The 22,265-nt window shown below is 42.1% G+C and overlaps 1 protein-coding gene across 6 annotated transcripts in view; it reads right to left on the reverse strand.

Moving 5' to 3' along the window:
* Positions 1–22,265, reverse strand: part of Ttc27 (tetratricopeptide repeat domain 27) — a 166,145-nt gene that overhangs the window by 39,745 nt on the left and 104,135 nt on the right. For all 6 annotated transcript variants that reach the window (XM_036171384.1, XM_036171383.1, XM_036171387.1 and 3 more), the window contains one exon: positions 20,442–20,607. In XM_036171384.1, the coding sequence (XP_036027277.1) occupies positions 20,442–20,607 (166 nt within the window). The remainder of the gene's footprint in view (positions 1–20,441; positions 20,608–22,265) is intronic.

Raw genomic sequence — 22,265 nt, forward strand, 5'->3', positions numbered from 1 at the left:
ACATACAACAAAATAAAGAGCAATACAGCATCCCCAGAATCTAGCCCTTTTCCAGCAGCTAGACCTGAACATCACAGAATGGAAGAAGAAGAAGAAGAAAACAACCTTATAAGTAACATCATGAAGAGGCTAGAGCCTTATATAGAAGAAATCAAAAATAAAGTAGAGGAACAGACAAACAAAAAATGGGAAGAATGCTATAAAAAACTAGAAGAAAGGACAATTAAAGCAAAAGAAAACAATAAGTCCTTGAAAGAAAATCATGAAAAAGCAAGAGAGACAGTCCAAGACCTGAAGAGGGAAATAGAAAAAATGAGGAAGACACTAGCAGAAGGAATGTTGGAAATAGAAAATCTGAGTAAACAAACAGGAACTTCAGAAGCAAGTATAACCAACAGAATGCAAGAGATGGGAGAGAGGATCTCTGGTGTTGAAGATACGGCAGAAGAAATACATTCATCAGTCAAAGAAAACACTAAAACCAACAAAGTCATGACCCAAAATGTCCAAGAAATTTGGGACACCATGAAAAGACCAAGTCTACGAATAATAGGGATAGAGGAAGGAGAAGAATACCAACTCAAAGGCACAGAAAATATATTTAACAAGATCATACAAGAAAACTTTCCCAACTTAAAGAATGAAATGCCTATGAAGATACAAGAAGCCTATAGAACACCAAACAGACTAGACCCCAAAATAAAGTCCCCTCACCACATAATAATTAAACAACTAAACATACAGAATAAAGAAAGAATATTAAGGGCAGCAAAGGAAAAAGGCCAAGTGACTTATAAAGGCAAACCCATCAGAATAACACCCAATTTCTCGATGGAGACTTTGAAAGCCAGAAGTACCTGGACAGATATAATGCAGACACTAAGAGACCATGGATGCCAGCCTAGATTAATATACCCAGCAAAACTTTCAATCATCATAGATGGAGTGAACAAGACCTTCCAAGACAAAACCAGATTTAAACAATACTTATCCACAAGCCCAGCCCTACAGAAAGCACTAGAAGGAAAATTCCAACCTAAGGAAGGCAGATACACCCATGAAAACACAGGCAATAGATAACACCACAGCAGTAAACCTCAAAGAAGAAAAGTACCACCAAAAAATAAAAATAACAACAGGAACAAACAATCACTGGTCATTAATATCCCTTAATATCAATGGACTTAATTCACCTATAAAAAGACACAGACTAACAGAATGGATACGAAAACAGGACCCATCTTTCTGCTGCATACAAGAAACACACCTCAGATTCAAAGACAGACACCTCCTAAGAATAAAAGGCTGGGAAAAGGCTTTCCAATCAAATGGTCTTAAGAAGCAAGCTGGTGTAGCCATCCTAATATCCAGCAAAATAGACTTCAAACTAAAATCAATCAAAAGAGATGATGAAGGACATTACATACTCATCACAGGAAAGATCCACCAAGATGAAGTTTCAATTCTGAACATTTATGCCCCAAACACAAGGGCACCCACATATGTAAAAGAAACATTAATAAAGCTTAAATCACATATAAAACCCCACACATTAATAGTGGGAGACTTCAACACCCCACATTCACCTCTGGACAGATTGGCCAAATTGAAACTTAACAGAGACATAATGGACTTAACTGATGTTATGGCTCAAATGGACTTAATTGATATCTACAGAACATTCCACCCAAACAAAAAAGAATATACCTTCTTCTCAGCACCCCATGGAACCTTCTCTAAAATCAACCACATACTTGGCCACAAAGCAAATCTCAACAGATACAAAACAATTGGAATAACCTCCTGTGTTCTATCAGACCACTATGGTTTAAAGTTAGATTTCAACAATAGAAAAAACTACAGAAATCCTACAATCTCATGGAAACTGAATAAAGCTCAACTGAATCACCAATGGGTTAAGGAAGAAATAAAGAAAGAAATTAAAGACTTCCTAGAGATCAATGAAAATGAATACACCACATACCCAAACTTATGGGATACTATGAAAGCAGTGCTAAGAGGGAAATTCATAGCATTGAATGCGCACATAAAGAAGCTGGAGAAATCTCACACTAGTGACTTGACAGCACACCTGAAAGACCTTGAACAGGAAGAAGCAAAGTCTCCCAGGAGGAACAGACGCCAGGAAATTATCAAATTGAGAGCTGAAATCAATAAAATAGAAATAAAGAGAACAATACAAAGGATTAATGAAACAAAGAGTTGGTTCTTTGAGAAGATCAACAAGATAGACAAGCCCTTATCCAAACTAACCAAAAGACAGAGAGAGAGCATCCCAATTAACAAAATCAGAAATGAAAAGGGGGACATAACAACAGACAATGAGGAAATCCAGAGAATCATCAGGTCATACTTCAAAAACCTCTACTCCACAAAACTGGAAAATCTAAAAGAAATGGATAACTTTCTGGATAGGTACCACATACCTAACTAAGTTAAATCAAGACCAGATAAACCATTTAAATAGTCCAATAACCCCTAAGGAAATAGAATCAGTCATTAAAAGTCTCCCAACCAAAAAAAGCCCTGGACCAGATGGTTTCACTGCAGAATTCTACAAGTCTTCAAAGAAGACTTAATATCAATACTCTTTAAATTGTTCCACACAATAGAAGCAGAAGGAATATTACCAAACTCCTTCTATGAGGCTGCAATTACCCTGGTTCCTAAACCAAACAAAGATGCAACAAAGAAAGAGAACTACAGACCAATCTCCCTCATGAACATTGATGCAAAAATACTCAATAAAATTCTGGCAAACAGACTCCAAGAACACATCAAAACAATTATCCACCATTGTAGTTAGAGTTTTCCTGCCTGGCCCAGTCAGGACAAATCTCTCTTACCCGCCAGTCCCATAGTCACTCAGACCCAACCAAGAAAGCACACAGAAACTTACATTGTTTAGAAACTGTATGGCCATGGCAGGCTGCTTGTTATCTACCTTTTCTATCTTAAATTAACCCATTTCTGTTAGTCTATACTTTGCCACATGGCTTGTGGCTTACCAGTGTCTTTACACGTTGCTTTCCATGGCAGCGGCTGGCGGTGTCTCTCTCCAGTCTTCTACTTCCCAGAATTCTCTACTCTCTTGTCCCGCCTATACTTCCTGCCTGGCCACTGGCCAATCAGAACTTTATTTACACAGAGCGATATTCACAACACACCATGATCAAGTAGGCTTCATCCCAGGGATGCAAGGGTGGCTCAACATAATGAAAGTCCATCAATGTAATACACCACATAAACAAACTCAAAGGAAAAAAACCACATGATCATCTCACTAGATGTATAAAAGGCATTTGACAAAATCCAACACCCCTTCATGATAAAGGTCTTGGAGCGATCAGGAATACAGGGAACATACCTAAACATAATAAAGGCAATCTACAGCAAGCCAACAGCCAACATCAAATTAAATGGAGAGAAACTCAAAGCAATACCACTAAAATCAGGAACAAGGCAAGGCTGTCCCCTCTCCCCCTACTTATTCAATATAGTACTTGAAGTTCTAGCCAAAGCTATAAGACAACATAAAGAGATTAAGGGGATACAAATTGGAAAGGAAGAAGTCAAGCTTTCCCTATTTGCAGATGACATGTTAGTATACATGAGTGACCCCAAAAATTCAACCAAGGAACTGATACAGCTAATAAAAACCTTCAGCAACATAGCAGGATACAAGATCAACTCAAAAAAATCAGTAGCCCTTCTATATACAGTAGACAAACAGGCTGAGAAGGAAATCAGAGATACATCACCCTTTACAATAGCCACAAATGATATAAAATACCTTGGGGTTACGCTAACTAAGCATGTGAAGGACCTATATGACAAGAACTTTAAGTCCCTGAAAAAAGAAACTGAAGAAGATGTCAGAAAATGGAAAGATCTCCCACGCTCATAGATAGGCAGGATTAACATAGTAAAAATGGCGATCTTACCAAAAGCAATCTACAGATTCAATGCAATTCCCATCTAATTGGGAATTACCAACACAATTCTTCACAGATCTGGAAAGAATAATACTCAACTTCATATGGAAAAACAAAAAACCCAGGATAGCCAAAAGAATCCTGTACAATAAAACAACCTCTGGAGGCATCACAATCCCCGACCTCAAGCTCTACTATAGAGCTACTGTAATAAAAACAACTTGGTACTGGCATAAAAACCGACATGTGGACCAATGGAATCGAATTGAAGACCCTGTCATTAACCTGTACACCTATGAACATATAATTTTTGACAAAGAAGCCAAAAATGTACAATGGAAAAAAGAAAGCATCTTCAACCAATGGTGCTGGCATAACTGGATGTCAACGTGTAGAAGGCTGCAAATAGATCCATATCTGTCACTGTGCACAAAACTTAAATCCAAGTGGATCAAAGACCTCAACATAAATCCAGCTACTCTGAACCTGATAGTAGAGAAAGTAGGAAGTACTCTTGAACTCATTGGCACCAGAGATCACTTTCTAAATATAACACCAGTAGCACAGACACTGAGAGAAACAATCAATCAATGGGACCTGTTGAAACTGAGAAGCTTTTGTAGAGCAAAGGACACGGTCAACAAGACAAAGCGACAGCCTACAGAATGGGAAAAGGTCTTCACCAACCCCACATCTGACAGAGGGCTGATATCCAGAATATATAAAGAACTTAAGAAATTAGACATCAAAATGCCCAACAGTCCAATTAAGAAATGGGCTATAGAACTAAACAGAGAATTCTCCACAGAGGAAGCTCAAATGGCTGAAAGACATTTAAGGAATTGCTCAACATCCCTAATGATCCAGGAAATGCAAATCAAAACGACTCTGAGATACTACCTTACACCTGTCAGAATGGCTAAGATCAAAAGCACAGAAGACAGCTTATGCTGGAGAGGATGTGGAGCAAGGGGAATTCTCCTCCACTGCTGGTGGGAATGCAAGCTTGTACAGCCACTTTGGAAATCAATATGGTGCTTCCTTAGAAAATTGGGAATCCATCTCCCCTAAGACCCAGCTATAGCACTCTTGGGCATATACCCAAAGAATGCTCAATCATACCACAAGGGCATCTGTTCAGCTATGTTCGTATCAGCTTTGTTTGTAATAGCCAGAACCTGGAAATAACCTAGATGCCCTTCAACTGAAGAATGGATAAAGAAAATATGGTACATATACACAATGGAGTACTACTCAGCAGAGAAAAACAATGACATCATGAGGTTTGCAGGCAAATGGATGGATCTAGAAAAAATCATCCTGAGTGAGGTAACCCAGACTCAGAAGGACAAACACGGTATGTACTCACTCAAAGGAGGATACTAGCTGTAAAACAAAGATGACTAGACTGCTACACAACTCCAGGGAGGCTACCTAGAAAACGGGGGGAAAAAATAAAGAGCACTGGCTGCTCTTCAAGAGGTCCTGAGTTTGGTTCCCAGCACTCACATGGTGGCCCACAACCATCTACAGTGGGATCTCATGCCCTCTTCTGGAATAAAGGAGTACATGCAGGTAGAGCACTAATATACATAAAATAAATAAATAAAAATCTTAAAAAAAAAAAAAGAAAAAGCATTGGGTTGCCGGGCTGAGAAGGTAACTAACAGAAAGATCCTCCAATGAACAGATGTGGCCGGGAGGAAGGGGGAGGTTCAGGGTCGGCTGCAAAGAGAGGGCACTGTGCCCTTTCTTCCTTCACCTACTGTGGGGGCCACGTGCCATCAGCATGGCCTAACTGCAACACAGAGCTCAGTGCACGCCAGGGATCATGTAAGCACCTCAGGCAGGGGTCTTCGCTGCAGGGGAGGGGGCAGGCAGGATCTTCCACATTCTAGGGAAAATTGACTGTTCAGATGATGGAGTCTGAGAGTGACGGGGTGAGCGCCCCCCACAGCCCAGTTCCAGCAAGAGCTCCATTTTAGAGTTAGCCTCTCCCACCAGTACACATCAGTGAGACGCCAGTATTTAGAGGGAAGCCAATAGGAACAAACCAGGACACCTGAAAAGAGAGCAGCATGAGATGACCCAACCCAATGACAAAGAGTTAAAGGGTCAGGCTCACAAATATCTACCTCAGGGGAAGGAGAGGAACGGAAGGAAGGAATGAGATGCCCTAGGGAGCCTCACTACATGGAAGATTAGTGAGGGAAACACACTTGGGGACACTCTCCCAGAGAAGGAAAGGGGAGGGTGTGTGAAAGAGGCTAGGAAACACCTGGTGAGGTAAGAAACAAGAAATTCCAAAACCAGGTGAAGAACCAGCAGAGAGCGGAGCCCCATGAGGCTGAAGGCCAGGCATCAGCAGATGTGGCCACACACCCTGTCAGCTGCCCCTCAGGGAGAGCAGATGGCACTAAATGGCATGGGTTCCCAGGCCCTCAGGTGGCCGCCTCTCACCAAGAACTGGCCATAAGGGACAGAGAGGGGTTGGCAGCAGAGTGGAGATAAGGGTTTTGGTTTGTTTCTACGGCTAAATTACTTACACATACTTGGAAAACAATGCTAACTTTCAATGCTAACTAGAACCAGAGTAGATGTACCCTGTGATAGTTTCCTGTTTTTACCATGCTACACTAAAGGGACCAATCTACACCCTGGCAACTGTAAGGGAGGCCCATCACTCTGAGACCAGTCTAACAGTCTACACTGTGGACTTCTTCAGTCTGGACACTCTTCATGGGTCCTCACACCCTTCTGGACCTGAGGAGAGTTTGGAACATCCTCCCAATTATGTATGTACCCATATACACAATTTTTATCTTGGTCTTTAATTTCTTAATCTCCTAGAGCCTTCTTTAGAAAATCTAATTTGTTCTCTAGGGCTTGGTGTTCCAGTGCTGTCTCTCAATACTACATATGAGCAAATGTATGCCTCTTATTTTACTCTGAAGTACGAGTCTCTCTCTCTGTGTGTGTGTGTGTGTGTGTGTGTGTGTGTGTGTGTGTGTGTGTACACGCGTGTGCCACAGCATAAACAAGGAGACAGTTCTCTTCTTCTACACTGTGGGTTCCAGGGATTGAACTCAGGTCCTCAGCCTTGCTGGCAGGCACCTTCATCCACTGAACCATCTTGCTGGCCCCACTTGTCTCTCTTTGAGAAGGTTTATTATCTTTCTGTGAACTCAAGTTTTTCCCCAGTGCCGGCGACTGCACTCAGGGCCTCATACACACATAAACACACCATCTTCTACTGACCCAGCCCCTTCTATATTCTCGGTATATCCCTGTTGTTCCTGGGCATTGGATCTGTTCTGGAGACTTCTGAGAGCCACACCACATCTTACAGCCAGGCTTACAGCTGTTTTCCCCATGAAAGGGAGTATAACACTGTGGTAGTTTCTCCCAAATTCATATCTACCCTGGGCCCCAGAATATGAGTGTTTGGGGAAATGGGGTCTTTGTAGATATAATTAGTGATGATGAGGTCATATGGACCAACGTGGTCCCTCAGCCCAGTAGCTAGGACTGGAAGTCACTGATTTCTTCCACGTAAGAGGAAAGAACTCAGAGAGAGAGGAAAGAATACAGACATGACTGAGTTTGGAGCCTCGGTTCCTCAAGAGGAAGGTCCAGGACCACTAGAAACTAGAAGGCCCTCCCCCCAGAATCCCCAGGAACATGACAAGTTCACACTCTGATTTTGGACTTCTGGATTACAGAGCTGAACTACAACGAGAAGAAACTTCCACAGAAGACACCAAGTTTGTTGAAATTTGTTACAGCAGTGCTAAGAAGAACCAAGACAATGTGTAAAACATTCAAATAAGCTCTTCCCAGGCACTTACCTGGCCAGGCCTGGCTTCAGTGCAGGAAGTCACAAAACAATGTCACCCTCAGAGCCTGTCCCCACTGTAGCTGGTGACCCCACACTTCACTCACTGATCAGAAGTACTTCCCCATGTGTGGAAATTTTAAATGATAAATCTCTTCATCTTCTATGATTTCATGATTTTAATGTCTTCCCCATTTGACGATGGTTTTACCCATTTGACGATGTAACCACTATTTTTAAATGCACTTGCAGGCCCCAGGCCACACCCATTACGTGAACTAACACATTTGATCCTCACAACTGTCCTTCCTATGAAGCAGCTGCCATTTCATCCCCATCTTGTGAAACCAAGACATGAAGTGAACTAACCTGCCCAAGGTCATGGCTAGTGAGTCACAGAGAGGCAGGACAAACTCAGGCTGCCTAATTCCCAAGTCTACACTTACCTACAGTATCATTCTGTTTAGAATTCCAATTTAAATATTTTGTCCATCTGAACTTATTTTGGCTTATGGAGAGATACAGAATTTCAGTTTTTGGACTTAATGTTTGGCTAACAACTTGGTACATACTGAATATTCTATCTTACAAAAAGGATTTTAAAATGTGTCACTATTATGAACTAATTCCCATCCTTACTTGAATGTGCTCCCCTCCACCCCTATAGCAGATGTTAACTTTGTGTATCATAAAGCTATTATTAGCTTGCTGCCTTTCTTATTTGTTATAAGTATTTCTCACATGTTTCTTTAATGTGGTCATAAAAATTCCTTCCAGTTTTCCTTTATTGCCTCAGGGTTCAAGAACTTTCTAAGCATTCTCTTCCATTCCTCGTTTTTTCTGGGAGACAAAGTACTTGGCGTATATTTGGTCCATTTGGGGTTCATTTGGTCATCATTAAATAATCTAAGTAAACATTTGAAGCCTGATGCTTAAGAGACTTTAAAAATGACAAGGATGTAGCTTACTGTGATAAATATGGGAAAGAGAAATAAAATAAAATTATCTAAATGAATTGAAATCACGTTCTAGCTTTTGCCAAGATGGTGCTGAGAGTGAAGAAGGGCCCCTGCCCTCCCACGGCCAAAGCCAAGGCTCTGCAAACAGAGAAGGCAGTGAGTGCTGGGCGGCATCCACAGCCAAGCATGAAGGAAGATCCCTAAGTCGCCCACCTCACAGCCCAAGACCCCAAGGCTCTTGAAGTGGCTCAAAACCTTCTCAAGAGCATTTCCAGGGCTGTCATCATGTGTCCCCTGACCACTGAGTCAGCCCTGAAGAGACAGACGACAAGTCAGGTGTGCTCGATGAGATGCAAGGCCAACAGGCACCAGAGCAAACAGGCTGTGAAGAACCCCTATGATGCTGATGACGTCAGCGTCAGTCCTGATGGAGAGAGGAAGGTGTGTGTTAGGCTGGCTCCTGATTCTGATGCTCTGGATGTTAAACAAAACCAGAATCATTTCGACTGTGTCCATCTGCTAATTCTAAGTATAGTTCTCATCACACAAGTCTTTTTTGGCTAAAGATTTACTAAATATTTTCCTTCTTGAATATACTATAAATGGAATTGATTGCACAATTTCTTTCTTAGATTGGTGTCTCAGTTAGGGCTTCTCTTGCTGCGAGAAAACACCACAACCAAAAGCAACTTGGGGAGAGGAGGTTTATGTTAGCTTGCATGTCCCCATCAGTCCATCACAAAAAGAAGTCAGGGAAAGAACTAAAAGAGGAACCTGAAGGAAAAACCTGAACCAGAGACCACAGAGGAGTGCTGCTTATTGGCTTGCTCCTTAAGGATTGCTTAGCCTGTTTCCTTACTACATCCAGGACCAACAGCCCATGAGTGGCACTAAGGCTTACTTATAGGCCAAGCTGGTGGGGGTATTTTCTAATGGTGTTTCTGCTTCCAAATGACTCTAGCTCCTATCGAGTTGACAAAAAACCAACCAGGACCACTAGATATTGCTAGTATCTGAGACATAACTGACTTTGTACTGAATGGTTCTGTGTCAACCTGGCATAAACGAGTCATCAGAGGAAGGAGTCTCCGCTGAGGAAAAGCCTCCATGAGATCCAGCTGTCAGGCATTTTCTCATTTAGTGATCATGGGGGAGGGCCTAGGCCATTGGTGAGTGCTGCCATCCCTGGGCTGCTGGTCCTGGGTTCTATAAGAAAGTAGGTTAAGCAAACCATGGGAAACAAGTCAGTAAGCAGCACCCCTCCATGGCCTCTGCATCAGCTCCTGCCTCCAGGCTCCTGCCATGTTTGAGTTCCTGTCCTGACTTCCTTCAGTGATCAATAGCAATGCTGAAGTGTAAGCCCAATAAGCCCTTTTCCTACCAACTTGCTTTTTGGTCATGGTGTTTCGTCGCAGCAATAGAAACCCTAATTAAGACAGAGTTGTACTGTTACTTTGCTGAATCCAATTATTTCTAACAGCTTTTGTGTGATCTTTATGAGATTCTATACGTAAGGTCTTACCATTGGCAAATGCTTACTTTGGACCCTTCTCTTTCTACGGGTTTATTCATTTGCTTTTCTTGTCCAATCCCTCTGGCAACGACCCCAACAGGCGTTAAATGGTGGCAGCAAGCATCTCTGGTCGGGTTTTCCTCCTGGCTGTGAGTCAGTCCTCGTAGGAATCCTGCAGCCCTCTAGGTTGTCTCTCCTGGTGGCAAACCGGCTCACAGCACTCTCACTACCCTTTCTACTTCTGAAACTGGTAACAATGTTCCCATTCCCCTTTCTAATTTCAATGGTCTTTCTTCCTTAGTTCATCTATCTAAAGCTTTGTCAATGTTGTTATCATTAAAAAAAAAAGTACTGTTTCTGGTCTCCATTTCACTTATCTCTTCTAATCTTGATTGTTTCCCTGGTTCTGCTAGCTTTGGGTTTGTTTATGTTTTTCTTCAACTGGTAGTTTCTTAGGTATAAAAATAGCCTATTAAGCCCATTCATCAGGAAGCAGAAGCAGGTGGATTTCTGTGAGCTCAGGGTAGACTGGTCTACATAGTAAGATCCAGGACAGTCAGGGCTACGTACAGAGACCCTGTCTTCAAGAAGCAAGCAAACAAAAAGATCAGCTGCTGACTTGAAATCGCTCCTGGGTTTTAAAATGAATATATACAGCTAGCCATAAATATCCAACTGATCAGTACTTCTATTGATCTAATGTTGTATTTTCATTTTGTCTCTAAATACTTCCTGACTTTTAATCTACTGTCTTGGTTTCTTTCTACTGCTGTGAAGAGATACCATGACCACAGCAACTCTTGTAAAAGAAAGCATTTAATTAGGACTCGCATACAGTTTCAGAGTTTAGTCCATTATCATCATGGCAAGGAGCGTTGTAGCATTCAGGTAGATATGGTGCTGGAGGAACTGAGAGTTCTACATCCAGATCCACAGACAACAGGGAGAGAGAGACACTGGGCTTGGCTTGGGCTTCTGAAACCTCAAAGCCTGCCCTCAATGACACACTTCCTCCAACAAGGCCACACCTCCTAATCCTTTCAAGTAGTGCCACTCCTGGGTGACCAAGCATTCAAATCTATGAACCTATGGAGGCCATTCTTATTCAAACCACCACATCTACTAATTATTTAAAGGTATATTGTCTACTTTCCACAATTCTGTAAACTTTTTGGTTTTACTCTTGGTTTTTCACTTCTATTTCTGATTTCATCCTGTGATGTTCACAGAAGATACTTTATAAAATATTCCTTCCAAATCTACTGAGATTAATTTGAGATTTAATATGTGGCCCCTTCTAGAAAATGTCCATGTGCACCTGAGGAAAACCTGGAAGCATAGTCTTGGTTTGGCAGAGTGCTACATGTGTCTATGTAACAGTTTTCAGTAACTTGAAAACTTTTGCCTCTGTAACTCCATTGTTTATATCAGTAAATTAAGTCTTTAGATACTGTGTGCCCCATACATAAACTAAATTCTTTAAATGAATTAGTTTTCAAACTATACAGAAAACAAACTATGGGTTTACAAATTAAAGTTAAACAATACAAGTTTTTTAAAGCATGTAGAAAACCCGAGTAGGATTACAAACGTGTTACAGTAATGCTGATGCACTGTGTCTAGAGTGACCTGCATTTCTTTATCTTTCATTTCATCCAAATACTCAACACTCCTGCCAGAACCTCCTACAGGGTAGGCTTAGGGTAACAAATCCCTCGGATTTCTTAAAAATCCATAAGAATGTCATAATTTATCCCTCATTTCTTTGTTCATGCATTTTTGTTTTTTGAAATAGGTCTTGCTAACAAGCCTGAGTTGCCCTCAAACTGTGATCCTTCTGCCTCAGCCTCCTCAATACTTGGAACACAGGCACATACCACCATTCTCAGCTACTCAGCTTTGCCAGACACAGGATTCCTGGTTTGGTGAGCCCTTCTGTTGTAGAATATACAAAAACAAATGGGTTGGGGTATTTAGCTCAGTGGTAGAGCCCAAGGCCCTGGGTTCGATCCTCAGCTCCAAAAACAAACAAACAAACAAACATCTATTTCTCACCTCTCTCCCAGACCAAGCTTGAGGAAGGCACTGAGTGCAGGTGACTGGGAGGGATCACACTGATCTCCAGAGAGCTGAAGGCCTCACAGAATGGAGAGGCAATTCTAACACAAATGCTGGAGAATCTTGGCAAGAGAGAAAGCACTTCCATCCTCTTCCCTAACACTAACCTTGAGGGTCTCAGCCAAATTTCATCACAATCTTGGCCTGCTGCAGAGTTTAGCCCTCCGAATCCTGGAGGTCTTCCTAGCAGGAAGGAATGGGACTACCTTGGGTCCTGTTACAAAAACTTCCAGGAGGGCTTCAGGCCAGAAATGAAGCAATTTCCCACCTCCATTGTTTGGCTGCCTTTGCTCTCCACTTGGAGGTCTCCAAGTAAGATGCTGTTTCCTGGACCAAGAACCCTAATTCTTGGCTTCCCCAAACCCCAGTTAGGAAGAGAAGATAGCCAGCTTAGCGTTTTCCTTAGCATTACAAAACAAAAAACTGTAAAGAGTTGTGGCAGTGTAGCGCTAGGGAGATGGCTCAGTCAGTAAGCTGCTTGCTGAAAAGCATGAGGCCCTCAGTTCAAATCCACAGCCCCAGTCCATGGACCAGGAGTGCTGGTGTGCACCTGTAGTCCTAGCACTGGGGAGGCAGAGACAGGAGGATCCCCAGGGTTTCCTGACTACCTATTCTTGCCAAGTACACAGAAAAGTACAAGGTGACAAGCCACTGAAGAGGAGAACCAACATGGACCTCTGGCCTCTACAGGCACAAGGGCACATGTGTGTATGCAACCAGACACACACACTCATACATGTAGACAGACAGACACACACACACGACTCTAGGTTAAAGTGGCCAGATCTCAAGCCCTGGCTTCCCTACTTTCTACTGCCTGTCAGCTAGAACATATCAACTTTATTAGCTTACCTCGCTGAGCTTAAGATTCCTGGGCAGTAGACTGGAGATGGCATCTATTTTCCAAAGCTGTGATTATACAGAGTGGATCTGTTTCCTCTCTGTTTTCTCTCAGGTAATACTCAATCATCATTTATTCTAAGACTTTAATGTGCTTGGCAAGCTGCCCTGCTGCCCATCAATAGCACCTTTTCATGATTCCAAAGAAAATATCAAACAGAAATCTACATAAAGAATATCAATGTACAACTATAGAGGATAGATACTTGAGAAAAAGCAACAGTGAGCTGTGGTGACAGAAATCTGAAGGTAATTACTTAGCTGGGGAAAGGGTGGTGGCTCCACTGACTAGAAAGGGACACGAGAGGACCCTGCAGTGATGAAAATGGGAGTCGTGGTTACATTAGAATACAGAATAGTCAAAATGCATGAAGTTAAAAACTCTGCACGCTTTATTACAAGTAATGTATACTTCAATTAAGAAAGTTTTGTTACAAATAGTTCAGATGAACATTAACCTGATGAGGAAATACTTCACATAAATCTTCCCACAGACATCAAAGCAGACTTAATGTGAGTCTCTCCTTCAATTCCCACTAACTATATACACTGTCTGGGCCTCACTGTAATAGTCTGCACCTTGAAGAATAAATACTTAGTGTCCACTCCAAATGCTGTGTGCTCTATAAAGATAATCGATATTAAGTGGCAAGAATATATTAAGCACTCGATATGTGTTAATCACCCAAACAGATTAGATTTTAATATAAAAACTTAAATCCCTTTTCTAAATGATTGCCAACTGTAGTGTTTTGAATGAAAATGGCCCCCATAGGCTCACAGAGAATGGCACTGTTAGGAGGTGTGGCCTTGTTGGAAGAAGAAGTGTGTCACTAGGGGTGGGCTTTGACGTTTCAGAAGCCCAAGCCAGTCTCAGTGTCTCTCTCTTCCTGATGTTTATGGATCGGGATATAGAACTCTCAGCTACCTCTCCAGCACCATGTCTGCCTACATGCTGCCATCCCTGCCATAGCGATAATGGACTAAACCTCTGAACTGTAAGCCAGCCCCAACTAAATGTTTTCCTTTAGCCAGGAGTGGTGGCGCACACCTTTAATCCCAGCACTTGGGAGGCAGAGGCAGGCAGATCTCTGTGAGTTGGAGGCCAGCCTGGTCTACAGAGTGAGTTCCAGGACAGCCAGGGCTATACAGAGAAACTCCCCAAAAGTTTTCCTTTATAAGAGTTGCTGTGGTCATGGTGTCTCTTTACAGCAACGGAAACCCTAAGACACCAACTTATTAAAAATATGTCTAAAAACAAGAAACCAGGAAGAAATAATAGATCACATAGAATTTGCCCAAGGAGAGAAGCGTGCACACAAGGATTTGTGCACCCACTATTCACTATTCACTAGAGTAGAAATCTGGAAACTGAACAAAGACCAATTACAGAAAAAAAAAAATCTGGTTTACTGACCGGTAAGTAAGAGTATGTCCATAAATACAGATGTTATAAAGGACGTTAGAAAAAACATGTCAGGTGCTGCTGTTACAGAATGCTACTCCCGAGTTTTAGCAATCTATACTTCACTCAAAATTAAGGCTACAGAAAAACAACAACAATTTTTACAAGCAATAGACCCATCCACTTATTCCCTTTACAATACTAGAATAAGGAAAAAAAAAGGATAATTTTTATCTAGTTTACACCACTGTCTGTATTATAATAACTACAAATTTATACATTTTATATACTCTCTGTGGGAAAAATTAAATCACTATAATCCATATCTATAAAAAAGTATAAGGGTTAGAACCATCAAAAGTACACAGGAAGGAACAGACAAAAAGAATTTCAAAGCAAATTAAAATAGAATGGGGTCAATAGTGTCAAACAAAAGAATATCAGAAATTTTTCTGAAAGACAACTGCTACCAAATATATCCAGTCAAATTAAGTTTTACCCAAGATAAAAATATTCCAGGCCATCTACCAATTGTCATGGTGCATACTGACTCACTGCTGTAATGCATGTTGACAGACAATACATTACAAAGCTGGATATGCCAGAGCCTACTGCTAGTAACCAGGACTCAGTTGCCAAGGACGACTTACCCACTAGGAAGTGATCCTGCCCATGGCTGCAGAAGCTAACCAGTGCCATCAGAACTCTAGGCTATTTCTACAGAGAGCCACTTACAGGGCTTCCCTAAAAAACAGATACACGATCTTCTCATGGTATTTCTACAGCTGAATGTCTGAGGGTTCTCTATGGTGCTAATAAGGGTCATCTGACCTGGGCAAGTCGCTGGGTACCTAGCATTGACATTCTCAGTAATATGTTCCCAGTATGTCCAAATGTGCTTATCAAGCCAACAACTCTAACAGGTGACACTTGGAGAGCATGTGATGCTGCCCAATGTGCTTCATGGACATTTCACAGAACAACTGCTTAGTCTCCGGGGCTCACAGTAGAACTGCAGAAGGGCAGTCACAAGAATCCAAAGAACCCATGACTGCTCCAAAAAACATTCAACTTTTAATGAAACTAATTACAAAGTTATTAAAATATTCGTGCTTCAGGTCTGGAGAGATGGCTCAGTGGTTAAGAGCACTAGTCGCTCTTCCAGAGGACCTGAGTTCAATTCCCAGCACCCACAAGGCAGCTCACAACTGTCTGTAAATCCAGTCCCAGGGGTTCTAATGCCCTCTTGTGGCTTCCATGGGCACTGCATGCATGTGGTACACATACATGTGGACAAAACACTCATACACACTAAAATAAATATTCATGCTTAGATAAAGTGTCACTCTATGAGATAAAGTTTATATCATACTCTGTTATTGAGAATAATGGAATAATAATAAAGAAATAATGAGAGGAAAAATAAGAATTTAAAATATTAACTGGGGGCTAGAGAGATCGCTTAGCAGTTAAGCGCACTAGAGCACCCTGGTTCAATTCCTAACACCTACATGGCAACTCACAACTGTCTATAACTCAAGTTCCAGAGGATCTGATGCCCTCAGAGCAAGGCACATAAAATAAAAAATTAAAGAAAGAAAGAAAGAAAGAGAGAGAGGGAGGGAGGGAGGGAGGGAGGGAGGGAGGGAGGAAGGAAGGAAGGAAGGAAGGAAGGAAGGAAGGAAGGAAGGAAGGAAATCTAAACTGTTAACTGGCTATGAATGTAAATAAATTCTAATAATTTTATCTCATAAACAACAAATTTTCACAAAATTGTCCCATAGAATTACAAAATTGCAAATGGAAACCAGCACAATTTAGCTGTGGTTGAAAATGTTGTATGAACCTGAGCATAGTGACATGTGTCTTTAATGCCAGCACTCAGTAGGCAGAGGTAGGTAGTTCAAGGCCAGCCCTGTCTACACAATGACTTCTAGGAGAGCCAGGGCTATGTAGAGAAACCCTAACCCCACCCCCCAAAAAAAGAAATTATATGATTAGAGGAGTGAGAAGTTATGAATATGACCACTAAAACTTGTCTGAAAAATCCATTTAAGATGAAAGCTAAGGTTGGTGTGGCTCAGTGGTCAGGCACTTGCCTGGCATGTTCAAGGCCCTGGGTCCGAGCCTCAGCACCACAGGATGAGAGTTAAAGCAGGTCAATGTGTGCTGACAAAGTCATGCTTTTTTTCTTTTTCTGGAAAATGCTTAAATATACCCCTTTAATGTGTTTCTTGAGTCCTTTTTCTGTTACTTTTATGTTGCCTTTTATTTATTAGCCAAATAAACAAGTCAGAGTTTTACCTATAGAATCAAATAAATTACTGAGTGTTTCTGTTGGAACCTAGCACGGTGGCTCCCTTTCCTCTCGCCCATACACTCACAAACATGGCAACATCAGCTCCACATCCTAACAAGTTGTTTCATCCTGAGGAGAGGGAGGCTCCAGAGCTGGTGATAGGTCAGAAAAGGAAATTCAAACATCACCAGTCCCATTCCATGTTACACCTGCAGGAGACAGGAATCATCCAGAAAAAACCTGCTTCTTTCTAAAAATTGTTCCACATTTTCTTGCCTTTTTCCGAAATACTTGTGTCTCGGTTTTAGCATAATTGATATACCAAAGTCAATGAAAATCAGCATTACCTTGCTGACTTCATAACCCTTTCTGATATAAATGCCTTTTCAAAATCTTTAGATGGCTATTTTATTTGAACCATTAGTTCCTTTAAAATAAGGAAACTGACAGGGAGTGGAGACATACATACACCCACATTCCAGAGTCAGGTAGAGCCTATGAGAGCACACAAAAATCTACCCCACACAGCTGTGGTGTGAATTAAATGAGCTAATATGTGCAAAGTACTGGAATAGTGTCCAACACAGAGCAGCGTTCAGTGAATGTGAGCTGTCACTTTGCCATGTCCCGTCTGACCTGTCCCTGTGTTCCTTAGAAAGCAGGGGAGACTGGCAGAGAACACAGGAAATTCCCCCTCCCCCATTTCCTGCTTGAAGACCACAGTCCAGCTCCTACTCTCTTCCAGGAGAAGGCTCTAGACTGGCCGCTTTGATTCTCTTTATAGAATTAGCCCCTCGGTGTCAAGCATGAAACGATGATCAGGACATTTCCTGGATCCTCAAAGCCAGTGAGCCTATGGTACTAGTCCTTGGTGGATTTGCAGATTACTGAGGGTTAGGGACCGACCTAGAAGAGCAATCCCAATGACACCAGAAAGGAAGAGGATGAGAGGCAAACGAGAGCAGACAAATGGTGTCAGACTGACCTAACACAGCCACCCAGGGCCATTAAAGAGGAGATGGCTCGGCCAAGCAGCCGGTGTGACTGACGAGCAGAATGCCATTGGAGACTGTCCATGTAAGTCTTCACAGGAAGTAGGGAGTGTCTCACTTCCTACCGCATTGGTACATAAGTCTATTCAGCCTAGCCCCAGGAGTCCACACCAAGATCTTCTACTGTGCCCACTCCCCAGCTCCCACCACCATTGCCACTTAATATGCTGTGAAATTTTTCTCAGTTCTCTTAGGGGCTGGGGACATAGCTCATCAAATAAGTGATTGCTTTGCAAGCATGAGGACATGAGTTTGATCTTCAGCACCCACATAAAAAGACAGACACAGGGCTGGAGAGATGGCTCAGAGGTTAAGAGCACCGACTGCTCTTCCAGAGGTCCTGAGTTCAATTCGCAGCACCCACATGGTGGCTCACAACCATCTATAATGAGATCTGGCGCCCTCTTCTGTATACATAATAAATAAATAAATCTTAAAAAGCAAGACACAACAGTACACACCTGTAAATCCAGTGCTCCATGAGCAGAGACAGGAGGATCCCAAGGGCTTGCTGGCCAGTCCATCTAGCCAAATCAGTAAGCTCCAGGTTCAGGGAAAGACCCTGCCTCAAGAAGAAAGTGTCTTCACAGACACCAACCCAACAAGGTCCCTTTGTGCCCTGACTGAACTAGTTATTTCTGCAGTTACTATGACCAAGTGCCTGAGAGAAACAACTTAAGGAAGTAAGGTCCATGCTGGTTCACAGTTTCAAAGGGTTGAAGTTCATCCAAGGACAGTGGGAGGCATGGTGTTCATGGAGGAAAGAATGTGTAGCTGAGACACCATATCGCTGACCAGGAGGCAGAGAGAGCAGATTGAACCTTCATGTAACTTTTCAAGATCCACCCTTCATAACCCATTCCCACCAGCCTGTGCCCACTTCCTTCAACAGTGTTGCACGATGTAGACATAGTGTTCAAAACACAAGCCTGTGGGGGACATCTCCTACCCAAACTATAACAGTGACGGTAAAGCAGAGCGGAGCTCAGGGAGCAGTGACATGTAAATGATCAGGGCTGTGGCTCAGGTATCTTTCTGTACATGTGCAAGAAAATTAATCTCCAATGTAATATGGAAAATAATGTCGATTCAAATGACTTACACTTTCCCTGAAGCTGTAAACACAAGTTTCTAAAATCTTCCTTAGTCAAGAAAGACCTTAAAACCATAGTTGAAATATACAAAATATAAGTGCAGAAGAGTGGGCTGTATATATGAGATCTGTCCCTAGCATTCTCTGTGCCCTGTGCCAAGGGGCAAAGTGTACAGGAGAAAGCAGTAAGCAAGTACTCTGTCTGTCACGAGCCACACTCTCAGCCTGGCTTGCATTTAAAGTAACCTCTCCACTCTGACTACAATCCCTTCTTACAATGACAATATTTACAATGAGAAGATGTGGTGAAAGAGAGAAGAGGAGGAGGAGGAGGAGGAGGAGGAGGAGGATGGGGAGGAGGAGGAGGAGAAGAAGAACCGACTGAAAGTTAGGATCTCTCCTCCATGTGGGTAGTTCTACCTGAAGTTATAGATTTTCCAAGTGAACTACATAGAACCAAAGCCTTCAAGATAACTGGCCAATTACATAGTTATGCTTTCAAGACATGAACATGAGCCAAACCCAGGGGTGTTAAAACAGGACTGTGATAAGCTGTGTTTAGAACTGGGGTATTTATGCCCCAAGATTTGTAAGGTATTATTGCATATCAGATGTTACTTCTGTGTTCATTTGTTTGATATTGTTTTTATAAATTCAAATCCATCATTTAGAATAGCACATGTTGACTGTTACAAGAGCTAAAGAATAAAGTGCTGTTTTCTAGCCCTCTGCCTCCCTAACCATAAACTCCTGAGTATTTTCTCTTTGTACACCGCCTTCTATTGTAATTCAACCCAAAAGGTCTTGTTTATCTTCTGCAACTAGACAGCAAACACGGTGGCTGCAAATCTGCAATACTTTCTTCAAGAAGAACTTCATCTAAAAGACTCTCTCTTCAGTGTTGTAAACAAAACGCTACCATTATCTCTGTATCATTCAAACCTTGGAACGCATGTGGTGAGTGCTGCATGAACGCACACAGAATTGACTCCCACTATTACAAACACAGAAGGCCCGGAGTTACCCCAAGTAGAAAGTAATGCAAAGGACATGTATTTCAGCTCTGCATACTGACAGGACGTATGTATTCCGATTTGCATAACTGTGCTGCAGCAATACTGTATGTAACTGCACCAACACACTTAACATCGAAATGGCAGCATCTCTAAGTAACTGGAAATGGCTGACTAAGGAACAGAAATGCAGTTTACATATACTGTATGTGTTTAACATTAAAGAAAACAACTCTTATCACGGAGTAGCAAAGTCAGCATAAAGCACAGACTAAACTAACAAAATGTGACCTCCTACCTGAGTGTCTTTGTATTTGTCTCGCAGGTCCAGGAGCCGGTGGTAAGCTTTAATGGCTTCCGCAAACTCCCCGACGTCGGTGCTGGTGAGAATATAGTTTTCCCAGATTTGCCAGTGTTCGTAGTTACATTTGAGAGCTTCTTGTAAAGTTCTAAAAGCTTTGACTCTGTGGGAGGTCGGTTTTAAAGAAAGGAACAATCAAGTCTTATGAACGTGAATGGCCACTCTTCAATTGCTTGTATATCATACATCACTTGGGAGTCAGAGCCCAAATAACACAAAGCCACCAAGTTCAATAATGATATGAGGGACACACAGCACTCTATGGAAATATGTCTTCCCTTACTTATTTACTGCTAACAAGGACATATAACACATAACATCAATCTCAATATTGCCCCAAGAAAAGGCCAATTCAAGTTCCAGACTCCAACCTAGAGTGACCTACCATGTGCAGCTGTAATCCTGCAAGACAGACAGAGGGAAGCACAGCAGTGGGAGGACAGATGTGAGGTCCAAACAAAACACAGGCTCCTCACCCTCTAAATAAACCTACAAAACAAAACTATACAACCTGGCAAGGGTCGGAGTGGCCCTACACAAAGATGGACAGTCAACGTTGCCCAACAGGATATAAACCTAACAAAATTAAGGTTAATGTTTAAAACTAATTATTTTGCTGTTGTTGTTGTTATTTTATGTGTGTGGGTGTTCTGCCTCTGTGTATGTAGGTTCACCATAAGCATGCCTGATGCCTGTGGAGGCCCAAGGAGGAGAACAGATCACCTGGAACTAGAGTTACAGAGGGCTGTGACTGCTACCTGGGCACCAGGAATTGAATCTAGGTCCTCTGGAAGAGCAGCCAGTGTGCCCTTAACCACTGAACCATCACTCCAGACCTAAGCTACAGCTAAGTAGTCTATCAAAAACAGGAGACCATAAGACTGGAACAAGGGGTGTTGAGCTGGGCAGTGGTAGCACACGCCTTTAATCCCAGCACTCAGGAGGCAGAAGGAGGTGGATCTCTGAATTTGAGGTCAGCCTAGTCAACAGAATGAGTTCCAGGACAGCCAGAGCTGTTACACAAAGAAACCCTGTCTTGAAAAAAACAAAACAAGCCGGGTGGTAGTAGTGAACGCCTTTAATCCCAGCACTCGGAAGGCAGAGCCAGGAAGCTCTCTGTGAGTTCGAGGCCAGCCTGGGCTACAGAGCGAGTTCCAGGAAAGGCCCCAAAACTACACAGAGAAACCCTGTCTTGAAAAAACAAAATAAACCAAGAAGGCAGAGTGGGGGTATGTGCAAAAGCACCCATGTGACATAAAAACATAAAGGAGGCTACTTGGATAGACAGAGGGTGAAGGAGGAACAGAGGGAGAAAAAAGAAAACAACAAATTTTGTTTGAAAAGTTGCATAATGAAATCTCATTCTTTGTATGCTAGAAATATTTTTTTTAAAGTAAACTATGAAGCCTTTGAATATATTTGTTTCAAAACTGACACAATCAAGGCAGTGATTTACAACAGGAGACAGTAAAACAAAACCAGGTAGAAACAGAACAAGACCAAAGAAATGTGAACAAAAAACAACTAGCAAATTCAGAGTTGAAAGAAACATTAAAATAAACAAAGCTTAATGTGCGTCTAAAACCAGCCTGCATGTAATTCAAGAGAAAATTGGTGAGCTGGAAAGGAATAGTGAGGAGTCTGCCAAAATTCAGATTAACACATAGAGAAAGAGTAAGGAAACAAGAAAGAATGAGAGAAGACTTAGAAATCTGACAGGAGTTCCAGAGTAAAGGAATGCGAGCAAATGGCAGGACGCTA

The sequence above is a fragment of the Onychomys torridus genome, chromosome 21 (assembly GCF_903995425.1).
Source record: "Onychomys torridus chromosome 21, mOncTor1.1, whole genome shotgun sequence".
Classification (NCBI taxonomy): Eukaryota; Metazoa; Chordata; class Mammalia; order Rodentia; family Cricetidae; genus Onychomys; species Onychomys torridus.